This window comes from Nycticebus coucang, chromosome 10 (assembly GCF_027406575.1).
Source record: "Nycticebus coucang isolate mNycCou1 chromosome 10, mNycCou1.pri, whole genome shotgun sequence".
NCBI classification, from domain to species: domain Eukaryota; kingdom Metazoa; phylum Chordata; class Mammalia; order Primates; family Lorisidae; genus Nycticebus; species Nycticebus coucang.
This window is the reverse complement of record NC_069789.1, coordinates 88068398-88094280: the sequence shown is the minus strand read 5'-3', so window position 1 is coordinate 88094280 and position 25883 is coordinate 88068398. Positions and strand designations below refer to the sequence as shown.

The 25883-nt window shown below is 45.6% G+C and overlaps 1 protein-coding gene across 1 annotated transcript; it reads right to left on the bottom strand.

Annotated features, from left to right (window-relative positions):
- Positions 1–546: 546 nt before the first annotated feature.
- SERPINC1 (serpin family C member 1) lies at positions 547–17959 on the bottom strand. Its single transcript, XM_053605317.1, has 7 exons — positions 17805–17959; positions 14626–14995; positions 11919–12134; positions 10631–10768; positions 8230–8620; positions 6600–6664; positions 547–803 (listed from the first exon to the last, which is right to left on the bottom strand). The coding sequence occupies exons 1-7, from the start codon at positions 17843–17845 to the stop codon at positions 627–629; spliced, it is 1398 nt and encodes a 465-aa protein (XP_053461292.1). The 5' UTR covers positions 17846–17959; the 3' UTR covers positions 547–626.
- Positions 17960–25883: the final 7924 nt, after the last annotated feature.

The following is a 25883-nucleotide window of genomic DNA, read 5'->3' as shown; positions in this document are numbered from 1 at the left end:
ATTGAACAGCTTTAAGAATAATGTGAATGAAATCTTAGCAACTTGGTTAGTAATCTGAAAAAGTCTATTAATGTATACTTGAAATTCTGTTTGTATAAAAATGCATTTTCTTCTTTATTTTAACACTGTGTAAAAGAACATTATGCATGTGAGTGGTTTGAGAATTAAATGATTTAATACGTAGATACGAATCTGTCTTGTGTATGTGGAGATTAATTTGTTTAAATTTTTGGATTTTTACAGTGTGATGGAATACTGAGAATTCAGTATGAATTCTAATAATTCTAATAATCTCTATATCCAAATTAATATAGGGATTAATTTGTTTAAATTTTTGGAATTTTTTCAGTGTGTTGCAATACTGAGAATTCATGGATGTCTACCATCTTTCTAGATGAAGTAGTGACATTTTCATTTTCTTGACCCAGATGTGGTCCCTGGGTAGAGAAGAACAATTGAAAGCATTTTTTCAAATGTCCCAGTAACATCTCTATCGTTTTCCCTTTTTCCATGTCTTCATTTCAGGTATCACAGTCTATTCATAATTGTGAGATGGAAGTAGTTGCATTTATTTTTACTTCTATTCACAAACCAAAGTGGGAAGAGGTACAAAGAATAAGAACACTTTAGTTAACACAAGGGTTAGCCACTCTGCCCATGAAGATAATAGTGTTCAGAGGAACTTCCCTTATAAAAACCAGGAAGGGCCTGTTGGCCTTGAAGGTCACTCTGTTGGGGTTCAGGGAACGGCCAGCAATCACGACGGCAGTACTCGCTGCTGCTTCACTGCCTTCTTCATTTACCTGCAGATCACACGGGAAGCAAAAGTGCTGCATTAACCACTCTGCAGCTTGCGACATGGCAATCCCTCCACAGGCTTGTTTCCAAGAAAAATGTGCGGGTGGGGCATGTTGGCCTCCCTCTGGAACCCTGCCTTACTCATGCTTTCGTCCAGTGAATGCAAGGCCCATGTGTTGGTCCAGGTTTCATGCTAGGTAACAAGTGTAAGAGTTCCGTGCATGTAATGCATGGACCAGAAATCGGAGTATACACAGCTTGTCATGTTTCTGGCCAGCACCATTGTATGTGGTATTAAGAGAGGATTTTTGGGCAGCGCCTGTGGCTCGGTAGGGCGCCGGCCCCATATACCGAGGGTAACGGGTTCAAACCCGGCCCCGGCCAAACTGCAACCAAAAAAAAAAAAAAATAGCCGGGCGTCGTGGCGGACGCCTGTAGTCCCAGCTACTCAGGAGGCTGAGGCAAGAGAATCGCTTAAGCCCAGGAGTTGGAGGTTGCTGTGAGCTGTGTGAGGCCACGGCACTCTACCGAGGGCCATAAAGTGAGACTCTGTCTCTACAAAAAAAAAAGAGAGGATTTTTTTTTTTTCTTTTTTGGTACAAGCTGCTGAAGGATTTTGACTCAAGATCAGAACTCTGTAATTGACATACAGTACAACCTCCATAGTTGGCCACTAAAGTTGACCTAATATTCATAGACCAGACATGCACCACATGTACGTATCAGTAGGCCTTGTTCCTTACATTGGCTGCCTCTGTATGTGGACCAGTTTGTTACAGTCCGTTGGGTGGTCAGCTTACGGAAGTTCTACTATAGTTTCACTCTTCAGGCATAGTTGTATCTTCCCAGATACAACTATTCCAAACAGCCACTCAGGACCTAGGGCCTATGAAAAGAGAAGGGGTCCTCTGGTTGGAGGAGATGAGCTTTTCTTGGTGTTATAGACTGAAGCAATATTATTTGAACTTGGCTGATACAAAGAATTGCCACAGGTCTACAGGGAGATGTTGTCAGAAAATTTAGCCCAAGGACCCAGAATATCATTTTTTTTTTTACTTTTTTTTTTTTTTTGTAGAGACAGAGTCTCACTTTATGGCCCTTGGTAGAGTGCCGTGGCATCACATAGCTCACAGCAACCTCCAGCTCCTGGGCTTAAGCGATTCTCTTGCCTCAGCCTCCCGAGTAGCTGGGACTACAGGTGCCCGCCACAGCACCCGGCTATTTTTTTGTTGCAGTTTGGCCGGGACTGGGTTTGAACCCGCCACCCTCGGCATATGGGGCCGGCGCCCTACTCACTGAGCCACAGGCGCCACCCCAGAATATCATTTTTTTTAAAGGCTAAAGTCATGTTTATTGGGAGTGAGAATGAGTCATGACGTGTCTGTTGAAGAGGGGGTTGTAGGGAGTAGCTCCTAACACCTGCCTAGGGACTCGTTCCTAGATGTAGAGGTTACTGAGGGCAGTAGAATCATCAGCTGGGTGCATCTCCACCACCACAGGCCTGAGAGAGCCAAGCAGGCAGAGGCAAGTGTGGGGTCTCTGAGCTCCTGCAGCAGCTGATCTGAGCCTAGAGCCCACACCTGCACTCCATGCTTCCAGAAAGCCTGAAGCTGACCCCCAACCATAGCCACAGCTTACACTGGCTCAGTCAGAGGGATCTCATGTGTGCAAAGTCCCCAGACTGGGGCTGCCTTTGGGGTCACTCACTAGCTTCAGAGAGCCATCCATCAACGCCTTTACTGTATCTTCCTCTACCTGGGTCACCTGCACTGGCCCTTGTGCTCTGTTTGAGAGAGGCAGGGTTTAAGGACTGACTTTGCCCCATCCCCCTTTCACCACATGGGCAATTTTCTTTTTTTTTTTTTTTTTTATTGTTGGGGATTCATTGAGGGTACAATAAGCCAGGTTACACTGATTGCAATTGTTAGGTAAAGTCCCTCATGGGCAATTTTCTTTTTCTTTTTTTTTTTTTTGCAGTTCTTGGCGGGGGCTGGGTTTGAACCTGCCACCTTTGGCATATGGGACCCGCACCCTACCCCTTTGAGCCACAGGCACTGCCCAACACATGGGCAATTTTCAATGAGAGTTAAAACCCTGAGGATTCAACTTCCCTTGCAATCTTCCTAAGTGTTCTTTCTTTTTTTTTTTTTTTTTTTGAGACAGAGTCTCACTATGTCACCCTTGGTAGAGGGCTGTGATGTCACAGCTCACAGCAGCCTCAAACTCCTGGGCTTAAGCGATTCTCTTGCCTCAGCCTCTCAAGTAGCTGGGACTACAGGCGCCCACCACAACACTCGGCTATTTTTTTGTTGCAGTTGACGTTGTTCAGCAGGCCTGGGCCAGGTTCAAACCCACCAGCCTCAGTGCATGTGGCTGGTACCCTACCCACTGAGCTACAGGTGCCACTACTAAGTGTTCTTTCTTCCAAAAATCCATATGGAAGAAGGTAAAAGTGGCGTCATTTTTTAACTTCCAAATCAGTTAATCCAATTCTCAAGTAAAATCCCTTGTCCAGACCTCATACCTTTGAGAAACATCCTTCTTGCTGTTGTCCTCCAGGCCATTGCCATTCATCCACTTAAGACAGCAGTTCTCAACCTGTGGGTCGTGATGCCTTTGGGGTTGAACGACCCTTTCACAGGGGTCACCTAGGACCATCCTGCATACCATATACTTACATTACAATTCATAACAGTAGCAAAATTACAGTTATGAAGTAGCAACGAAAATAATTTTATGGCTGGGGTTCACCACAACATGAGGAACTGTATTAAAGGGTCGTGGCATTAGGAAGGTTAAGAGCCACTGACTTAAGAGATTCTATCCCCGCACTGAGGTTTTGGGCACCTAGCCTTTCTTTTTTTTTTTTGCAGTTTTTGGCCATGGCCGGGTTTGAACCTGCCACCTCTGGTATATGGGGCCAGCACCCTACTCACTGAGCCACAGGCACCACCCATTTATTTATTTATTTTTAGAGACAGAGTCTCTCTTTGTCACCCTTGGTAGAGTGCTGTGGCGTCACAGCTCACAGCAACCTCCAGTTCTTGGGCTTAGGCAATTCTCTTGCCTCAGACTCCCAAGTAGCTGGGACTACAGGTGCCCGCCAAAACACCTGGCTATTTTTTGGTTGCAGTTTGGCCGAGGCTGGGTTGGAATCCGCCACCCTCAATATATGGGGCTGGTGCCCTACTCCCTGAGCCACAGGTGCTGCCCTAGCCTTTCTGTCTAACCCAAATCCTGTTACCACTTGACTTAGACAATTAAAATAACTATGTAAGAGTCCCATTCAACACCCAAACCAATGAGCATTTCCCTCATTCCACTTAAGCAAACCAATTCTGAGGCTACATCTTGGACTTGCCATCTCTCAGAACTGCTCTACCTTTGAAATTATAATTATAGCATCATTGTCTCAGGCTATACCCTTCTGTTCCTTTTAGATATCACATTTCCAGGATTGGCGCCTATAGCACAGTGTATACAGCTCTGGCCACATACACCCAGGCTGGCAGGTTCAAACCCAGCCCGGGCCAGCTAAAACAATGACAACTACAACAAAAAAATAGCTGGGCGTTGTGGCGGGTGCCCGTAGTTCCAGCTACTGGGGCGGCTGAGGCAAGAGAATTGCTTAAGCCCAAGAGTTAGAGGTTGCCATGAGCTGTGACACCCCAGCACTCTACCAAGGGTGACATAGTAAGACTCTTGTTTCAAAAAAAAAAAAAAAAAACAAAACAAAAAAATATATATATATCACATTTCCTCACTCTCATTGAAAACTTTTTTTTTTTTTGCCCTGGATAGAGTACTATGGCATCACAGCTCACAGCAACCTCAAACTTTTGGGCTCAGGCAGTCCTCTTGTCTCAGCCTTTCAAGTAGCTGGGACTATAGGTGCCCACCACAACACTGGGCTAGTTTTTCTTCTTCTTTTCTTTTTTTTTTTTTAGTAAAAACAGTGTCTTGCTCTTGCTTAGGCTGGTCTCTCATTCCTGAGCTCAAGCAATTTACCCACTTATTCTCCCAAAGTGCTAGGATTACAGGCATGAGTCACACACCCAGCTACTCCCATTGAAATCAATCTGACTTCCTCATTTCCCTGGACCTTTCCTCGGTAGAATGCCGTGGTGTCGCAGTTCACAGCAACCTCAAATTCTTGGGCTTAAGCAATTCTCTTACCTCAGCCTCCCAAGTAGCTGGGACTACAGGCGCCCGGCTATTTTTCTGTTGCAGTTGTCATTGTTGCTTAGCTGGCCCAGGCTGGGTTTGAACCCGCCAGCCTCAGTGTATGTGGCCAGCACTGTAACCACTGTCTACGGGCACTGAGCCAGACCCCTCCACTTTCCTCCAAACCAAACATTCCAGGCTCGAGCCCTAGAACTATATTTACTAGCACCAGGTTCTGAAACTTTCTCTTTGACTATGATCTTCTTTCTCTTTGCAATTTCCTTAGTCCTATGAACTCTCTGACCCTGGTCCATCTCCTCCTTTCCCTCATGGCCTGGCTACCCCAAAGAATAGTTTGCACCAGTGGTTCCAAGATCTCATTGTGTGTCAGCCTCCCCTGAGGAGACTTATAAATGTTCAGATTCTAAGGCCCCATCCCAGAATCTCCAAGGATGAAACTCCCTGATAACTAATGCTATTGGTCCATAGTTTAGCACTTGAGAATCAAAAGTTCCATAGGTTAGACATGGCTATTACTCCAACACAGGGTTCCTCGCACACCTCAGTTGGGGGAACACTAGGTTAACACTTAGCTGGGGCAGCACCTGTGGCTCAGTGAGCAGGGCGCCGGCCCCATATGCCGAGGGTGGCGGGTTCAGACCCAGCCCCGGCCAAACTGCAACAGAAAAATAGCCGGGCGTTGTGGCGGGCGCCTGTAGTCCCAGCTACTCAGGAGGCTGAGGCAAGAGAATCGCGTAAGCCCAAGAGTTAGAGGTTGCTGTGAGCCGTGTGACGCCACGGCACTCTACCAAGGGCGGTACAGTGAGACTCTGTCTCTACAAAAAAAAAAAAAAAAACACTTAGCTGCTTTCTTCATTTAAGACTTCTCAGACCTCAGCATGGCAGTGGGTATTGTTACTGTCCCAAGAGGAAGGTATACATTTATTTGGCCACCTTCGTTTCCTGCAGTGAAGTCCAGTTCTCCTTAGACACTGATCCACCCTCACCAGTTCCCCTTTCCTACCTTCCCTTTGCTTTTCAACCATTATACTTAGCAATGTGCATGCCCTGTTCTGTCCTCAAGGAAGGGCAAACCAGATACACCCAGTCTTCTTGCTAGATACCTTCCATTCTCTTTCAACTCCTCCCTGGGTTTCCACGGCCTTGTGCTCTCCTGGTTCTCCTCCTCCGGCTCTGAATTCCTTCACAGTGGCCTTTGCTGGCTCCTTTTCCTATATCATCCTCTAAATCAGTGGTTCTCAACCTTCCTAATGCCGCGATGGTTTCATTGTTACAAAGGATGAGAACTGCTGTTCTAAATGGTTGTGTTCCCACTTGAACAGCTGCAGGAGAGGTGTGTGTATGTGTAGGGGGGCAGGGGGTAGAACAATCGGACCCTGAGGGCTGCAGGGCAGGGCTGCAGCAGTCCTCAGAGGACTACGGGTCTGGAATTTGAGGGGCACTGGAAATACGCCTTTTCCGAAGTTGTATCCTGCTGTTCATGCATCTGCTCTCTACACCCTAAGAACTAGTGGAGCAAGAACTCTAAAGTTACAGATCTCACGAGATACTGCCATATGGGATAATGAAGTGTAGGAAAGCAACATAGGAAAAGTGGAGTCAGGGAGGGTACTCACCTCCAGGAATGCTTTATGGAATGCGTCAGAGACGTAGAGATCGTTCCTGCCTTCTGCAACAATACCTGGAAGGAAAAGTAAAGAAGCCGCTGTGAAATGAGAGAAAGTTGGCATCAACTCACAGCCAGGAATTCAGTTTGAGTGAATTCTTTGTGACTTTATTGAAAAATAGAAGATGCTAGGCACAGTGGCTCACGCCTGTAATCCTAACACTCTGGGAGGCCAGGACAGGTGGATCACCGGAGCTCGGGGGTTTGAGACCAGCTTGAGCAAAAGCAAGACCCAGTCTCTACTAAAAACAAAAACTAGCCAGGCATTCTGGCGGGTGCCTGTAGTTCCAGCTACTCGGGAGGCTGAGGCAAGAGGATCTCTTGAGCCCAAGAGTTCGAGGTTGCTGTGAGCTATGACACTACGGCACTCTACCAAGGACACAGAGTGAGATTCTGTCTCAAAAAAAAAAAAGGCTCTGTGCCTTGTAGCTCAAGCGGCTAAGGTACCAGCCACATACACCTGAGCTGGTGGGTTTGAATCTAACCCAGGCCCAACAAATAACAATGATGACTGCAACCAAAAAATAGCCGGGCGTTATGGTGGGTGCCTGTGGTCCCAGCTACTTGGGAGGCAGAGGCAGGAGAATCTCTTGAGCCCAGGAGTTGGAAGTTGCTGTGAACTGTAATGCCACAGCACCTTACCCAGGGTGATGGCTTGAGGCTCTGTCTCGGAAAAAAATAAAAGAAAGAAAAAAATAGAAACCTTCACGTAATGATAGCTCCTACGATGAATTTGGACTTCTTCAGCCTAATACCTGGGGATTGAATGTGGGGAGGATGGAACTCTGTCTTTGAAGAAAAACTCACTCCATCTAGAACATCTTTCTTTCCAGTGTCACAACATTTTTAGTTTCAGAGTTAGTTTAAAAATAGGCCAGCAAAGATAATTCCAATTCCACACTTTTTACAACAAAACTATACTTCAAGAGTTCCAAACTGTACATACTGTACACAGCCTGTCCCCTGAAAGGGTTTCTTATTTCTATGTGGAATTTCATATCTTGCAATGTCCCGTAAATAAAGATTAAGGTCTACCCTTTCCTTTACTTAAAAAGATAAATCCGATTCCCTAACATTGTAAACTTGTGTTTTTTTAAAGATACTTTAATGTCTATTTTTTAATGACAACTGAGGTATCACAACTGGGAGAAATTTGGCTCTCTCTGTCCAAGTACCATTAAGGAAAACACATGAGCCTTTTGGAATGTCAGGCCACGGGCTATTAAATGTCAGCTATGCCTGACGACCAGGTGTCCCCAGATCTTAACATGTCTTTTCCTCTTTATTCCAATGCCTTTCCAAATTATTCCGATAGACCAGAGGCCCTTCTCCTCTATCAGATGCAGACTCATGGGGTGCCAGTGCTTGCTGGGCCCATGAAGATCCAAGAGCAAACTCCCTCTTACAGAAGAGGAAACAGGTCCTAAAAGGGAAAGGGATTTCCACAACTGAGCGGTAAAACTGGGGTCAGAATCCAGGTGTCCTGACTTGTTGCTCTTTTCTGTTCTTTCTCCAATGCTTCCAACTTTTGGTCTGACCACCACAGAGAGGGAGGGGAGGAAACTCTGTCCTCTACTAACCTGGGAGTTGGGACTTTGCAGGGTTGAAAAGATCGACAAGGCCCATGTCTTGCAGCTGCTCCTTCAAACTGAAGCCATCCTCAATGCGGAAGCGGGGCATGTGGACCACCAGCATCACCTCCTCCAGGGCATCCAGCCACTCCTGCAGCAGCTCTGGGCTGAGTTCCTGCTCCACCTTGGCCAGGCTCTTCTCAGGCTTGGGCAGGACAAGCACCATGGTGATGTCATCACCTTTGAAGGGCAACTCCAGCACCTGGGTGCCTTCGGCCACGCGCCGGTAGCGGAACTTGCTTTCCTGGTACATCATGGACGCTGAGCACGTCTCCCCATCAGCCTTGTAGAACAGTTCCTCCCTCGTGTTCTCAGGGCTGAACTTTGACTTCCACAGGCCCTGCAAGAAGACACCAAGTCAGAAACTCACAAAGAAAGACGAAAACATCCCCAGGAGAATATTTATCGACACAGGACATATTCATATTATATTATTACATTTATATTTAAGTATAATTATTAGGAAGAAGGATTAGAGGAATATGCATGAAAAGGGTAACGATGACTGTGTCAGAGTGACAGAATTATGAGTGGGTTTTGTTCCATGTACTTTTCTGTTTTTCCCAGATTTATAGCAGTGAATATTTGCTTTTATAATCAGAAAAATAAAAACTAAACCAAGAACAACCTATATGCCTCCGTGCGAGTCTCTTCAGGAGTTTAAATCTAATTGCCTTTTGCTGTCTGCCTCCTGCCATCGTCTTTTTCCAGAGTCAGCCTCCAGTGTTCTGGGCTCTGCCTCAGAAGAATAAAAGCCAGACACAGATAACACAGAAAAGCCAGATCCCAGCGGGGTCATCTGGAGGCCCTGCCAGCCAGAGGCAGTGTCCTGACTTTCTGCTCAAAGTGGGAGGGACCCTGAGCCATAAGACTTTTTGAAAATTACCATTTATCACCTGCTGGCTCTTTGATCTTGGGACAAGTCACTTCACTCTTTCTGCATGGTGATTTCTCATCTGTAAAATTAGGAGCTGGTGATAAGTGATATTTATAGAATATTCACTCTGTGGCAGGACTTACTCTAAGTATTTTACATGCATCCGCTTACTCATTCTCCTCAGGAACCGTAAGAGGTAGATGCATCATTATTACCACCTTATAAAGATGCAGAAATTTGGTCATAGCAAGGTCTCAGGTAACTCACCCAAATTCCCACACTTGGAAATGGACTAAGAGCCAAGATTTAAAACTAAGTTATCTGTCCCAGTGGCCCAAGGTCTCATTTGTGCTGTGAGGATCAAGAGGACTAACTAATACGTGGCAGATTGTTCTGCAAACTGTAAAGGGAATTACATGTGGTGCAAACACAATCAACTTTATTCTTGGAGAAAGGGAAACCCCAAGAGACAGAGTAACTGATAATAGCAGTGATCCGCTGAGTCCTTGGGCCAAGTGGGAGGGAAGAACGCCCAGGATGGGCAAGATATGCCACAACTCCACCTGGTGGTCCTCGTGGGTGTCAGTGACCTGTGTATCCCCAGTACCTTCTTCCTTCTGCTTCCCGAATGGAATCAAGTTCAAAGAGTCTTTACAACACTACCTTCTGAAGAAGACAAAGGCCATCTACATGGTCAAAGAAAAGGGCTTCTGCTGAGTCTAAGATGAGGTTGGCACCTGGAAGTGCAGAAGCTTCAGGCAAGGGGAACTTTGTATCACTGTAGAAGCTACTTCAGAGGATGGGGAAAATCTCAGCACTGAGGATTTTCTTTCTTTTTTTTTTTTTTTGTAGAGACAGAGTTTCACTTTATTGCCCTCGGTAGAGTGCCGTGGCATCACACAGCTCACAGCAACCTCCAACTCCCGGGTTTAGGCGATTCTCTTGCCTCAGCCTCCTGAGTAGCTGGGACTACAGGCGCCCGCCACAACGCCCGGCTATTTTTTTTCTTGTTGCAGTTTTGGCCGGGGCTGGGTTTGAACCCGCCACCCTCGGCATATGGGGCCGGCGCCCTGCTCACTGAGCCACAGGCGCCGCCCAGCACTGAGGATTTTCAAGAGACCCTGTCATTTTGTTCTAGTTTTCAAAATGGAGTTTACAGCAGAAGTTGTCACATAGAAGTTGTGACACCCAGGGGAGTCTGTCACCATGCACACCTTGCAGCTAGGAGCGCTGGGTTTGTGCGTGTGCACATTCTGTCCTGAGTCTGAGGACACTACCAGACTCCCCTGGACCCCGGCCCAGCCACCATGATTCTAAAGGTTCTGGGATCTCAGCACATTTATATTTCTGCCCAGACCATGCATGGACCATTTGTCAGAGGGATCTACCTAACATGTACTTGATGGTGTAAAAGAGGGTAAGCCAAATAGCAAGAGGAATTCCCCGGGGTCTCAGGGGCTGTTTTGCATATACCTTGAAGTAAATGGTGTTCACCAACACCAGAAGAGTGAGTTCGTCGATGGCTTTTGCAGGAATGACATCAGTGATACGGCCTTCGGTCTTATTGGCTATCCATTCATTGATGGTCACTCTGGACCGCTCTGCATTTTCCTGAAGAGAACAAGAGGAAAACCTACCCACCTGTGCTATTCAACTGGTTTCTCCATTTCCCTGCGTAGCACTTATTTTATTCTTCATCTTTCTGCCCTTTCCCACCATTTGATTAAGAAGCCGTCACTCTAACTCAAACTGGGGAAATCTCACATGTCTTATATGGTGCCATGAATCTTTCATATAGTTAATAAATAGTATCAGAAGAAAAAAAGAAGAGCAATAGGAAGAAATAAAGGAACTGAAAGGTAGAAAGGAGTAAATAGTTCTGGGAAAAATAAGATAAAATATTATCTTCTCTAACTTCGGAAAATCTGAGCTCCCAAGAGTACAGTTTCCAAAACATGCTCCATGGAAAGCCATGAACGATGGTGGGGGTGGGGAGTTAGGAAGAGGAGGGAAATGCCCATCAGGTCAAATAAGTTTGAGAAATGCTGATGAAAACAAGGCCACAAATTTCTCTGTTGCGGAACTTCTCAGAACACTTGCTAGGGCTTGTGTGCTCCACGCATCATACACTAATTTTATTTGGCAGTGGTAACTGTTTAAGTAGTATAGGACTGGCATCTTCAGAATACCCTTTGCTAAATATTTGAAGTTGGTGAATGAAATGAAGAATTGCTGGGTGAGGTGGTTCACACTTGTTATCCCAGCACTCTGGGAGTCTGAGGCAGGTGGATTGCCTGAGCTCAGGAAGTTTGAGACCAGCCTGCACTAGAGGGAGACCCCATCTCTAAAAATAGCTATGAATTGTGGACGCCTGTAGTCCAAGCTCCTCGGGAGGTGGAGGCAAGAGGATGGTTTGAGCCCAAGAGTTTGAGGTTGCTGTGAGCTATGATGCCACAGCACTCCACCAAAGGCAACAAAGTGAGACTGTCTTAAAAAAGAAATGAAAGAAAGAAAAGAAATGAAGAATTGATCATTTACACTACATTTCCAGAGTAGCCCCCCTTCCGCCCCCTGTGCAATCTGGGGTATAGATAACTCTAGATTTCTCAGATTTCAAGTAAGAATAAGTATTCCACAGGTTCTGACTCACAGGCAGCCACCCACCAATCTTCAGCTAGCATAGAAGTATTGATTTGGACCCTTCTCAGTCTCTGAGTAGAAAGGAAAAACTTTGAGGTTAGGAATAACATCTACAACTCACCTTGAAGTCTAGGGGTTGGAGCTTGGCTCCATACACCACCTCACTGATGTCCTGGTAGGTCTCATTGAAGGCAAGGGATTTTTCTCCAAAAAGGCGGTTTGCTGATACCAACTTGGAGGATTTGTTGGCTTTTCTATAGAGTCGGCAGTTCAGTTTGGCAAAGAAGAAATGGATCTGATCAGATGTTTTCTCAGATATGGTATCAAATTTAAATACCTATAGAAGTCAAAAGAAAATGGTTGTGGTAGGCTTGGAGCCCATAGCACGGTGGTTACTGCACCAGCCACATACACTGAGGGTGGTGGGTTTGAACCCGGCCCAGGCCAGGTAACAACTGCAACAAAAAAATAGCCAGGTGTTGTGATGGGCTCCTGTAGTCCTAGCTACTTGGGAGGCTGAGGCAAGAGAATCACTTAAACCCAAGAGTTTGAGGTTGCTGTGAGCTGTGATGTCACAGCTCTCTACCGAGGGTGATATAGTAAAACACTGTCTCAAAAGAAAGAAAGAAAAAAAGAAAAGAAAATGGTTGTAGCTTTGGTGGGCAGCCCAGCTTATGTGGGCGGTGGGCACAGCACGAGTCCGCCCCTGACCAGCAGCCACCTCAGTTGTGAGCTCCTTCAAGCACAGTACCTGGCATAGCATAAATGTTCAACTCATGTTTGCAATGAGTAAATGGGTAAAAGAATAAAAAGTAGGAAGGATGAAGGGAAGAAGAAAGACACTGGGATGCCATCCATCTCAAGCCTCGGAAGGGCTCGAGACCAACACACAGATGTCTTCCTGCTGGAATAGGAAAGGTCCTCTTGGAGATTCTGGACAGAGAGGGACTCAGGACAATGTCCCTTCTTGTGAGGGACATAAAGTTTGTTACACTTTATGGCATCTACTGGGGCCAGCTGCTCTTAGAGATATTGGTAGTAGAGGTAAGAAAGGAAAAGAGTGACTCTATCAATAAGGGATCAAACAGGCCCAGAATCAAAGTGTCTCAGGTTGAAAGGGCTTTAAAGATTGTCTCTGCCAGGCTCAGCCTTTAAAATTCTAATCCTGGGGTGGTGCCTGTGGCTCAGTGGGTAGGGCACCGTCCCCGTATACTGAAGGTGGTGGGTTTGAACCCGGCCCCGGCCAAACTGCAACAAAAAAGTAGCCTGGTGTTGTGGCGGGCGCCCATAGTCCCTGCTACTCGGGAGGCTGAGGCAAGAGAATCGCCTAAGCCCAGGAATTGAAGGTTGCTGTGAGCTGTGTGAGGCCATGGCACTCTACCAAGGGCAATAAAGTGAGACTCTGTCTCTACAAAAAACAAACAAACAAAAAAACAAACTCAAATCCTGCCCCATTCCCAAAAGGCAAAATGGCACCCTCCCCTCAGCATGTAATTTTTTCAGATAATGCTTTTGATCAAGTTTCTCTTTTCTCCAAAGAACCCCACCCCACTTTTCCAGTACACAGCATCCCATATTGGAAGATTTTATAGGGAGGAGGACCCAAAGGGCATGCTTGGTTTGGAAACGGTGTTCTGTTTCTGTTCTTTTAGGAAGGGTCACATTTAAAATCTCAGTTTGGTACAGAAACGTTTTGGAAGTGCTTTGAGATCAGTACCAACATATATGTAGATTACTGACGAGCACAGAGAAGGCAGTGTTAGGCGGCTCAAGAGTTTCTAAAACTACAGGGTCCTTTTGAAGTAAACGGGGTTAATTTGTCCTAGAAGACTGAGCAAAGGTGATGAAGTTCAGTGAAAGTGGCCTCTAGAATAGCGGAAATCCTCCTAGGACCCACAGACCTGAGGGTCTGAGATCCAGGTAAGCACTGTTTACCATGCGGAGGAAACTTATACCTCTCTATTGATTATCTTTGCTTCCAAAGTGTGGTCCAAACTGAAGAAAGACTGTCACACACCCAAGCCGAGGGCAGATTAAGGATCTAGTGTTTTCATCCATGACTTATTAGAGTGGTATTAATGGCTACTTAATCCCTGGCATTTCTTCCTATCATGCCCCACTTCCCTCCATGAAAAAGGGGAGGGGGAACTGAGTCACTGATTGGAAATGATCAATACTTCCCAGAGCCAGAAAATGCTCTCACATCCTTCAGTCTTTTCTTGGCTTCTCTGGACTCCAAGTCTCAACATGGGATCTTAGAATCTTTATCTGCAAGAGCCCATATGCCTGAGCTCACCAGAAGGTAAACCCCCCTTCCACTGCCAGGGCAGGAACTGGGAATCTCCACCACCTAGCTCATCACCTGGCACAGAGGAGGTGCTGGATGAGTAAATATACGAATGATCAAATGAATGAATACATGCATGCATGAATGAAAGAATGACTAAAAAGAGAAGTTGGAAGAGACACAGACCTTCTTCCATTTTAAGGTAGCCCAAGTGATTTGCAGAGCAGAAAACCAGATACGGATTCCTTGCCTAATTTTTTTTTTTGCAGTTTTTGACTGGGGCCGGGTTTGAACCTGCCACCTCCAGTATGTGGAGCTGGTGCCCTACCTACTCCTTGAGCCACAGGCACCACCCTTTTTTTTTTTTTTTAAGCATTTTTTTTTCTTGCCTAATTTTTTAAAAAATTAGTTTTCAAAGGGAATCACAACCTGTAATGAGCTCTCCTGGTGACCTATAGTGTTGGGTTAGGAGTCATTGGACCTATGGAAGCCAGAAGATGCTCCTAGGAAGGAGGTTAAACAGAAGGTCTTTGCTTTGTACCTCCATCAGCTGCTTGAGGGTGTTGTTACAGGCACCCAGCTTGGTCATAGCAAAAGCCGTAGAGATACTCAGGGGTGACAGGAAAATGTTGTCGTTGTCATTCTTGAAGTCTGCCAAGTGCTGATAGAAGGTGGTGGCAAAGCGGGAATTGGCCTTGGATAGTTCCCAGACCCGCCGGTTGGTGGCCTCAGGGATCTTCTGCTCTGAGCCCTCACCCTCGGTTGCCTTCTTCTCTGGGGAGCGGTAAATGCACATGGGATTCACAGGAATGTCCCGGGGTTTGGCTATGCAGATGTCTTCCACAGGGATCCCATAACAGGCCACACAGCCCCAGAGGCCAATGAGCAGCAAGGGGAGAAGACACACCTTCCTACAAGGGGACAGAATGCTGAGTTAAGGTAGGCTGGGAGACACTCTATCCTCTCCGCCCACCAAACTTGCCTCAGGATAGCACAGGACTCCACCACCTGGTGTGGCCAAGAGGAGCGCTCCTTGCAAGTAGCTAGTCCCACTTGCTTGGATGTAGTCGTGTAAAAATTAGAATCAACTGATGGTTAATAGAAGTATTGTGTGCTCAAGGACCCATGTTGGGCAAAATAGAGAATGCAGAGCTTCCTATTGGTGAGCTATTATACATGAAAACCAGTCAAGGAACTTTAGTGACCCATGAAGAGTTAGGGCAGTAGGGGGAGCCACTTACAGACACTGTGGGGATGATCTAATTGGAGGGAATTTAAACTGCTCTTAAAGGATGGGGAGGATTTTGATTGACACAGCAGAGGTTTCAGCAATACAAGAGGAGTAAGAAGGAATGAAGGGAGCGAAGGCAACATCTGTGTGCCCAACTCCCACACCTCTAGCTCCAGTCCCAATCCTTCCACTGAGCTCCAGACTGATTGCTAGAATTCCACCTGGAAGTTCTGGAAGTTCCTTAGTAAAATACCACCAGACTGAGCTGGTAATTCTCAGCCCACACCTGCTTTTCTTCTGTGTCTTCCAACTCAGTGAAGGGATCCTCCTCCCTGGCTCCCAGTCCAGAAACCAGGAAGTCCCCGTGGATTCCTCCCTCTCACGTCTTCACTTAGTCAAACACCAAATTCAATTACTTCTGCTTCCTTGGTCTCTTGCCAATTATTGCCACAGCCTCAGTTCAGGCCCTCATCCTTTTTCATTGCCTGGAATTTTTATTTTATTTATCTTTTTATTGCCTGGAATTTTTTATAGCTTCCCACATGGATTCATTAAAGGAAATTGAAGCTAATTTCACTTTTTTTAAAAAAAGTAAACCAAGATAGTAGGATTGGTAAATCAGGAGAGTTGGGGGACACACAATGGAGTAAACAAAGTGATAAAGTCTCTTATAATGCCTGTAATCCCAGCTACTCAGGAGTCTGAGGTGGGAAAACTGCTTGCGCTCAGGAGTTTAAGACCATCCTGGGCAACAGACCAAGGCCCTGTCTTTATTTAAAACAAACAAACAAACAAAACCTTAATATTTGTTGTATGCCAGGCATAGTGGCTCACACCTGTAATTCTAACACACTGAAAAGCCAAGGCAGGTGAATTCCTTGAGCTCAGGAGTTCAAGACCAGCCTGAGCAAGAGCAAGACCCCTGTCTCTACTAAAAAATAGAAAAACTAGCTGGGTGTGGTGGCAGGCACCTGTCATCCCAGCTCCTGGAAAGCCTGAAGCAAGAGGATTGCTTGAGCCCAAGAGTTTGAGGTTGCTGTAAGCTATGACGCCAGGGCACTCTATGCAGGGAGACAGAGTGAGACTGTCTCAAAAGAAAACAACTTTTTTTGGTAGATAGATAGGGTGGCCAAGGGCATCCTCTAGCTGCTTCACAGTCTCTGGTGTAGAGAAGGGAGTCTGTGGATGTTGAGTTTTCTCCTGGTAGAAAAGACAAGCACACAGTGCAAAGGCTCAGCAGGTGTGGGGGTGGCTGGGAGCTGGGGCAACCAAAGGAGACTTGTCCTCTTTTTTTTTTTTTTTTTTTGCAGTTTTTGGCCAGGGCTGGGTTTGAACCCGCCATCTCTGGCATATGGGGCTGATGCCCTACTCCCTTCAGCCACAGGCACCACCCTTTACTTTTTTTTATGACAGTCTCACTATGTCATCCTCAGTAGAATGCCGTGGCATCACAGCTCATAGCAACCTCAAACTCTTGGGCTTAAGCGATTGATTCTCTTGTCTCAGCATCCCAAGTAGCTGAAACTACAGGCACCTGCCACAATGCCTGGCTATTTTTTTTGTTGTAGTTGTCATTGTTGTTTAACTGGCCTGGGCTGGGTTCAAACCCTCCAACCCCATGTATGTGGCCAGAGCTGTAACCACTGAGCTACGGCGCCAAGCCAAGGGTCTTGTCCTCTTGGATAGTCTGAGGCCGACTCTGAGCTATTTCAAGAACAGAGGCACAGAGTGGGAGAGAAGAAGGGCACCAACGAAGATCTGGAAGGCAGGGTGAAGGAGAGAGAACCTGCTGTGCATTTCCCTGGTTTGAGTGCTTTCTGTTTCCTATTTTGTCCTCCAGCTACACTTGGAAATACAGTGGAGGATGAGAAGGCCCTGAGAGCTCTGTTTAGGCACAAAGAGAAACCAAGGTGGTCAGCCATCACCTCCCATCTAGCCTCCTATGACAACCCAAAGCCAGAAGGGAAAGAGTGTGGTGTGAGGGAGGGGCAGGTCTCACTTCGAGAAAAGGGAACAGGGCTTAGGCCCTTCAGTCAAAGGTCACTGAGATATTGGGAGGACGTGGGAGCTTGGGGGGAGGGTGAAGATAGGTGGCAACTGAGTGGAAGAAGGAGCAAAAAGGGAGCCAGGAGGTCTCTGTAGATTAAATTTGCCCTCTTTTCAGATGTATGGCCGGCTCTGGGAATCCCCCTTGGAGGGTGCCCTGGCCTGCTGTGCAGGTGAGAGCTCTGGGCAGCATCTTTACACAAAGGAACACATCTCCTTGTTTCTTAAACTGAGGATCTCAGGTGTGGCTTAGGGAAAGGCCTTACCCCAACACAGGGGCAGGAGCGAGAGCTCTTAAAATGACATCTTCCAAACAGGGCTTTGACTTAACTACAAGGGAGAGGGCCTGGTCTTCTCAAAGGTATTAGAGGTCATTCTTCTGCATCCTTCGGAAGTCAGAAAACCCCTTGAGGCCGTGCAAAGGGAAAGTTCACCCCTCTTACCTTTTTCCAGCAGCTACGGTTCCCATCCCACTGGAATACATGGCTGCTAAGCTTCCACAGGGCTGGGCAAGGGGAGATAATGTGGTCTGAGGCAATCTCTCTGAAAACTGGTTCTTTCCTCTAAATCTGACTGAGGTTCCAGAGGTGGGGGAGGGAGCTGGTCAGGAGAAAAGAACTGAGGTCAAAGGCTGATGACCAGTTCCCAGGGTTAAGCAAAGTGTAGAGCCCAGTGTTGTTTAATTAGCAGAGAAGTTCTAAAGTTCAGTCGGGCCTAGAGAAAGTAGGACCCACCTTTCTTGCTCACACTCCCTGATTCTCCTCTTCACCTTTATAGAAAAGGAGAGTGAGTTCACAAAGTCAAAGTTGGTTAGAAAATATCTGACTGAGAGAGAGCGAGAGAGTGAGCGGAATGCCCGTTGGAGTCAGCTGCTACCTTCAGGCTTCTGACAGTCCAGCATCCCTCCTGGCTGAGCGCAGGACACGTGATGTTACACCTGTGGCCCACAGATCGACCCATTCCCCACTAGTCCTGAAGTGATGGGCAGGGGACATGAGAGCAGGGACCTCAGGGTGCCTGCAAGAGGGAGCTGAATGGGAGATACTTGGCAAAATTCTACTGGGGATCGGTAGACAGTGTGGAGAAAATTAAAAAAAAAAATGCATACAACTGCTGAAATGTAAACAAACTGAATTATATTTGTGTGTATTTTTTTAACATTTTAGCTAATTGACATTTAATGCTTACACATTTTGAAATAATATAGTCATACAATATTCATAGGAAAAATATAAATAGGTTAAAATAGACAAAGTGATCCATTTTGTTCATTGTCAGTATTCTCTATATTTGTCATTGTAGTTAGGCAAGTTTTCTGATATACGGCCATCCAATAATTATTCCTCCAGAACCAGAAATGATAAACATTAGGACAACAGTGGATCCTTAAAGAAATGTGCGATTAAATGTGATCAGTGTAACCTGGCTCATTGTACCCTCAATGAATCCCCAACAATAAAAAACAAACAAAAAAAAGAAATGTGCGATTGTTAATAAGGATCCAATGTGTGTAACTTTTTGTTGTTGGTGGTGTTGCTGTTGTTTTGAGACATAGTCTCACTCTGTTGCCTGAGTAGAGTGCCCTGGTGCCATAGCTCACAGAAACCTCAAACTCCGGGGGTCAAGTGATCCTCTTGCCTCAGCCTCCTGAGCAGCTGGGAGGTGCCTACCACAATGCCCGGCTAGTTTTTCTACTTTTAGTAGAAACTGGGTCTCGCTCGTGCTCAGGCTGGTCTTGAACTCCTGAGCTCAGGTGATCCACCTGCCTCAGCTTCCCAGAGTGCTAGGATTACAGGTGTGAGCCACTGTGACCGGCCCTTGTTGTTGTTATTATTACTAGTTATTGCTGAGATGAAGTAAATTTAAACCAATGGGGATAAAGGGCAGGTTTATTTACATTTCCCTCTTCCTAAATAGCCAAAAGCAGTATCACAAGGACTGCTGCAACAGTGTTCACAGGTTAGGAGAACAGTACCTTCTGATGAAGGACTCCTTGAAGTTGTTGCCATTATAGGAATTTTAGAGAGTTCTTCAGTCACTACATTAGGTGTTTGGCTAATTGGACACTTTGAGGACCCCTGTGTACAGTGTGAACAGTTGCCAGGACAACTGTCCCAAAGGGCCCAAGAATGCTCAGAGGCTCATCTGTCACTCTAGATAAAAGACAATTTGAGTCTTCCTTTCAACCACTGGTGTTCCACAAACACAGGAGTGCTACCTGTGCCAGTAGGCACGGTTCTTGGGGCTAGGGCTTCCATTCAGGTGAGACATGCCGTAGTCTCATAACGAAGCAGTATATACAAAATAAAATATAACGTGTCTGTCAGATGTTCATGTGAGCCATGGAGAAAACGAGAACAGGGCGGGTGGAGAGAAAGTGATGGGGGGCGTACCATGTGAGAAAGGGTGGTAGGAAAAGCCTCTCTAATGAGTTGGCATTAAGAGTACAGAACAAAATGAGGGAAGGAGCCATACAAACATCTCCAAGAAGAAACAGGCAATAAATACAAAGATCCTGAGGTGGGACCATGCTATTGAGAACTATTGTTCCAGCTGATAGGAGTTGGAGACCCTGCAGAAGGGGTGCAGGTGATCTGGTGAACACCTGCAGATACTACCTGGCCAGAGGGTTAAGAGCTATAACATCAGTGGAGTGGTCGGTTTTATTTTGTTCATTCATTCACTGAGCCATAGGGATCATTTAATTAACAAACATTTAATAAATGACCAAGCATGGTGCTGGACCTAGGGATATAAAGACAAATCTGCCCTCAAAGTGTTCAGTGCTGCACTAGGAGTACCCAACCATGAAGACAAACATCCCAGTCAATGCCACTGGTCACATGACTGAAGTGTCTATTAGGGAAGGAGAAGGGGAAGCAGGAGGTCTGTCAGTGCAGCTGGGGCAGGGGGTGGGGGTACTGGGAAGATGAGGAGGACAATCTTATAAGAATTTTACAAGACTGAGAGTTAAAAATTTTTATGTTGAAATAATTTCCGACTTATAAACGTTGCAAAAATAGTACAAAATATTCTGTGTACCTTTCACACACATACTCCAAGTGTTAACATTCTACCATGTTTGCTTTTCATTCTCCATATATCCACACGTACACATACATACAAAGATATTTTTCTGTGCTGTTTGAGAGTAAGTTGCAGATATAATGCCTTTTCACCCTATATGATCATTCCCTTATATGATCACAGGAAGTCAGGAAATTAATATTTTTGTCAAATATTTTCAAATCTATAAACCTTGTTCTAATTTTGCCAATCATCCCATTAATATTCTTTATAGCAGTGGTTTTCCAACTTTTTGGTCTCAGAATCCCTCCCCAGCACACCCTCCCTGTTTTTGAGACAGGATCTTGTTCCATTGTCTGGGCCGGAGTGCAGTGGTGTGGAACTGCGCTCACTGTGGCCTGGAACTCCTGGGTTCAAGTGATCCTTTTACCTCAGTCTCCAGAGTAACTGGGACTACCGGTGTGCATCACCATGCTGGGGTATTTTTCTTAGTATGTTGCTTAGGCTGGCCTTGAATTCTTGGCCTTGACTGATCTTCCCACCCCAGCCTCCCAAAGTGCTAGTATCACAGGTGTCAGCCACCACACCGGTCTCAGAATCTCTGTATAGTCTTGCCAAAGAACACCTAAGTATTATTAAAAGTTACGTGTTAAGACCATTTTTTTTTTTATCCACTGAAAGGTTTTCTGGATCTTCTAGGGCTACTGGATCACATTTTGGGAACCACTGAGTTACCATGAAAAATAAAAAACAAAATCAATTTTTTTCCCTCCTTTTCTTGGTCTAGCATCACACATGGCATTTAGTTGTCATGTCCCTTTAGTCTTCTCCAGCTTGGAACAGGTCCTGTCTGTTCTTTTTCTTTCATGACTTTGGCATTCTTGACGAGTATAGGCCAGTTAATTTGTTTTGTTTTAGTTTTTTCTTTCTGAGACAGAGTTTCACTTAGTCAACCTTGGTAGAGTGCCATGATCTTAGCTCAGAGCAACTTCAAACTCCTGGGCTTAAGCAATTCTCTTGCCTCAGCCTCACAAGTAGCTGTGACCACAGGTGTCCTCCACAGCACCTGGATATTTTTAGAGACGATTTCTTGCTCTAGCTCAGGCTGGTCTCGAACCTGTGAGCTCAGGCAATCCACCTGCCTCAGCCTTCCAAGTGCTGGGATTATAGACGTGAGCCACCAAGCCCGTCCGTTGGCCAGTTAATTTTGAAGACTGTCTCTCAATTTGTGTCTATCTGAGGCTTCCTCAAGCTTAGATTCAAATTATCTTTTTTTTTTTTGTAGAGACAGAGTCTCACTTTATTGCCCTTGGTAGAGTGCCATGGCATCACACAGCTCACAGCAACCTCCAACTCCTGGGCTTAAGCGATTCTCTTGCCTCAGCCTCCCGAGCAGCTGGGACTACAGGCGCCTGCCACAACACCCGGCTATTTTTTTTGTTGCACTTTGCCCTGGGCCGGGTTTGAACCTGCCACCCTCTGTATATGGGGCCGGCGCCTTACCGACTGAGCCACAGGTGCCGCCCAGATTCAAATTATCTTTTTGGGGGGCAGGAATGCCACAGGGTAATAGTGTGTCCTTCTTGGTGTAGCTCATCAGGAGGTATATGATGTTATTACTGATAATGTTAACTTTGATCACTTCGTTAGATTTCTCTGCTATAAATTACATTTTCCTATTTTTATTAAATAAGTGTCTCATGGGGATACTTCACACACTTTTTTTTTTAGAGACAAGAGTCTCACTTGGTCACCCCAGGTAAAATGCCGTGGCGTCACAGCTCACAGCAACCTCCAGCTCTTAGGCTTAGGTGATTCTCTTGTCTCAGCCTCCCAAGTAGCTGGGACTACATGTGCTCGCCACAATGCCTGGCTATTTTTTGTTGTAGTTTGGCCACATCCAGGTTTGAACCCTCCACCCTCGGTATATGGGGCCGGCACCCTACTCACTGAACCTCAGGTGCTGCCCACTTCACACACTTTGATGGTATGCATATATATTGTTTTTCATCAAATTTTCATGTGGTAATTTAAGCAGACTTCAATGATCCTTTTCCAGGACTTTTTTTTTTTTTTTTTAATTGCAGTTTTTGTTTTTGTTTTTGTTTTTTTTTAATTTGGCCGGGGCTGGGTTTGAACCTGCCACCTCCGGCATATGGGACCGGCGCCCTACCCGCTGAGCCACAGGCACCGCCCCTAATTGCAGTTTTTGGCTGGGGCCAGGTTTGAACCCACCACCTCTGGTACATGGGGCCAGCACCCCACTCCTTGAGCCACAGGTGCCGCCCTTTAATACTTTTTTTTTGTATTAAAGTTGTTGCCCTGGGTAGAGTGCTATGGCATCACAGCTCACAGCAACTTCCAACTCGTGGGCTCAAGCATTTCTCCTGCCTCCACCTCCCAAGTAGCTGGGACTACAGGCGCCTGCCACAATGCCCGGCTATTTTTTGGTTGCAGCCGTCATTGTTGTTTGGTGGCCGGGCTGGATTAGAACATGCCAGTTCAGGTGTAGGTGGCTGGTGCTTTAGCCGCTTGAGCCACAGGCGCCGAGCCCAGGACTTTTTTTTTTTTTTTTTCTTGAGACACTCTGTTATCCAGGCTAGAGTGCCATGGCATTAGTCTAGCTCAAAGTCTTGGGGGCTCAAATGGTCCTCCTGCCTCAGCCTCCTGAGTAGTTGGGACTACAGGAGCCTGCCATGATACCTTTCTAAACTAAAAATAGAAAAACTAAAGGCTGGGCACAGTGGCTCACGCCTGTAATCCTAGCACCGTGGGAGGCTGAAGCGGGTAGATTGCCTTATGTTCAAGACCAGCCTGAGCAAGAGAAAGACCCTGTCTCTAAAATTAGCCAGGTGCTGTGGTGGGCACCTGTAGTCCCAGTCTTGGGAGGCTAAGGCAAGAGAATTGTTTGAACCCAAGAGTTGGAGGTTGCTGTAGCTATGACACCAGGGCCCTCTACTGAGGGCGACAAAGCGAGACTCTGTCTCAAATACAATAGATACATCAATAAATAAATTAATAATAAAATTAGAAAAACTAACAGAGTGTCATGGCAGGTGCCTGTAGTCCCAACTACTCAGGAGGTTGAGGCAAGAGAATCTCTTGAGCCCAAGAGTTTTGAGGTTGCTGTGAGCTGTGATGCTAGGACACTGTATCCAGGGTAACAGATTGAGACTCTGCCTCAAAAAGAAAAAAAAAAAAAAGAAAGAAATTTTTAATCAGGTAAAAATTAGTTTTTGAAGAGGATTCCCTATGTCTCCGTTTTTTTGCATTCTGGGTGGAGACAAGATTGGCAGGAGATCACGGGTCCTCCCTGAGCTCTGCTTTCTTGGGAGTAGTAAACATGGAGAGGAAAGTACAGAGTATTTGATGACCTCTCCTTTTTAGCACTTCCTTCAAGGTCAGTAATACAATTCTTCTTTCATATTTCTGCGAATAAAGTTTTCTGTAGTATTCATTAAGGACTTTTTTAATTTCTGAAGTGTCTGTTGTTATTTTGCCCATGATGTAAGAGTTCCTAATTCTGTAGGAAATCAGCACATTGTACCCCATAAATGCATTAATGTATACATGATCTATGTATTTATGATTTAATAAAAAAATACAATTCTACTTTGCTTGGCCCTACCTCTAGGTTCACTAGGAACTTCCATGGGCAGGTAATTCAGCCCGTCCGTGTCCATTGCCTCATATCCTGGACTGAAGAGCAAGACCTTGGCAGGAAACAAATAGCAGGGCCCAGCCCCCGCTATGGTTACTGAGTAACTCAAAGCATAAACCTTCCATGGAAATCTGGCAAAATGTCTAGCACAGAAAAACAAGAGTATCCAACTCCCCTGGGTTCTCAGCCGACTAGGTTAACGTTTTAATTAAGGTGAAATTAGCAAGTGTATAGAAATAAACCCTACGTTACCATTTGGCAGCTTTTAGCTGAGACTCAAAGCATCTCATTGGAATTTGTCCACATCCTCATAGTTCGGTTTTCGCTTCAGGGAAATCAAAACAGCAAATATTTATTGAACATGTCCATTGCCCATGGCACTGGGCCTTGAATGTACCAGGTACTCAATAAACATTTGTGTTTGAAGAAATCCAGGTCCAGAGCAATTTTGCTAATTTATTAAGCAGGAAATACAGTACTTTAAATTCCTCCCACATGGAAAACGAAGATTATCAAGTAAGGCGAAAAAAATGCTTATCCAGAGGAATTGACACCTTGTATGAACAGCAACGTTAAGCAAGGATAGACACTCTTGGGAGACTGGGCGAGAGAGAGTTGTATGGGGTCAAAGCTTGTTGCTTCTACATTAGTTCAGGAAGTTTTAGGTTGAGAAAGAGAAACAGGGAAAAGACAGAGAGCACAGAGGCCGAGGTACTGGGAGAACATTCCCTGGAGAGGTAGAAGATGGTTCAGATAGACCAAGAAGCAACAGGAATCAACTCATTGTCAAGCCGGGGCCAGGCATGTTATGTGACTGGGGCCTCTTTACCCACGTCTTCCAAGGGCTGCTATAGCAAAATTTGACCAAGGTCATTTGATGGGTGAGGTAGAAATGTGTTTATAATCCGTAAAGGCATAATTCTGAAATCTCTAAACATTAAAACTCCTAAAATCTAAAATCTCTAACATCTGAAATCCTGAGAATCACAATCACAGGATATGCTGCATCACGGTAGGTGGAAATCCCTTGCTATTACAGATATTTGGAAATTAAGTATGACTCCCAAGTTGACTAGCAGTGGACTGAATTTTAGGTGTCAACTTGATTTGACTAAGGAACACACTGAAAGCTAGTAAAGTATTATTTTTGGTGTGTCTGTGAGGGTGTTTCCAGAGGAGATTCGTGTGTGAATCTGAGTGGATTAAGTAAAGATCTGCAGTCGAGGTTGGCAGGCATCCACCAGCCAGCCAGGGACTGGGAAAGAATAAAGGAGGCAAACTAGTCTCTGAGAGCTGGAACAGACTTTTCTTTTGCTGCTTTTGGACATGGGAATTCCAGCTTTGCTGGCCTTTGGACTCCAAGACTTAAACCAACAGCTCCTTGGGTCCCAAGGATGTCTCAGACTGAGTTAACACCATCAGCTTTAAACTTCCTCCCTTAATGAAGAGATGTCCTTTTTGTACATCTGCACTTGTGAAAGAAAATTTATTGAGATCTCAGCTTTTGGGGGATCTCAGCATATGCAGTTGTGACCATTGGAGTTTTTGACTGATCTCATCAAAATACTTGGAGCTGTCCCTCACAGCTGAGGGTGAGGTAGAAATGCATTTATAATCCGTAAAGGCACAATTCTGACACTGGGTGCAATTACCAACCAGAGAGACATGCGTTTATAAGTAATACATTCAGCTCTTTGACCTATTTCTTTATGTACATGGTTCATCTGCTCATAACTGTGATACTCCAGAGACTTTCATTAGTATAACTGTTTATGCTTGCAAAAATGTTATCATTGCCTATTTTATTTTGGAAATTGGTCTATGAAATAGTCTG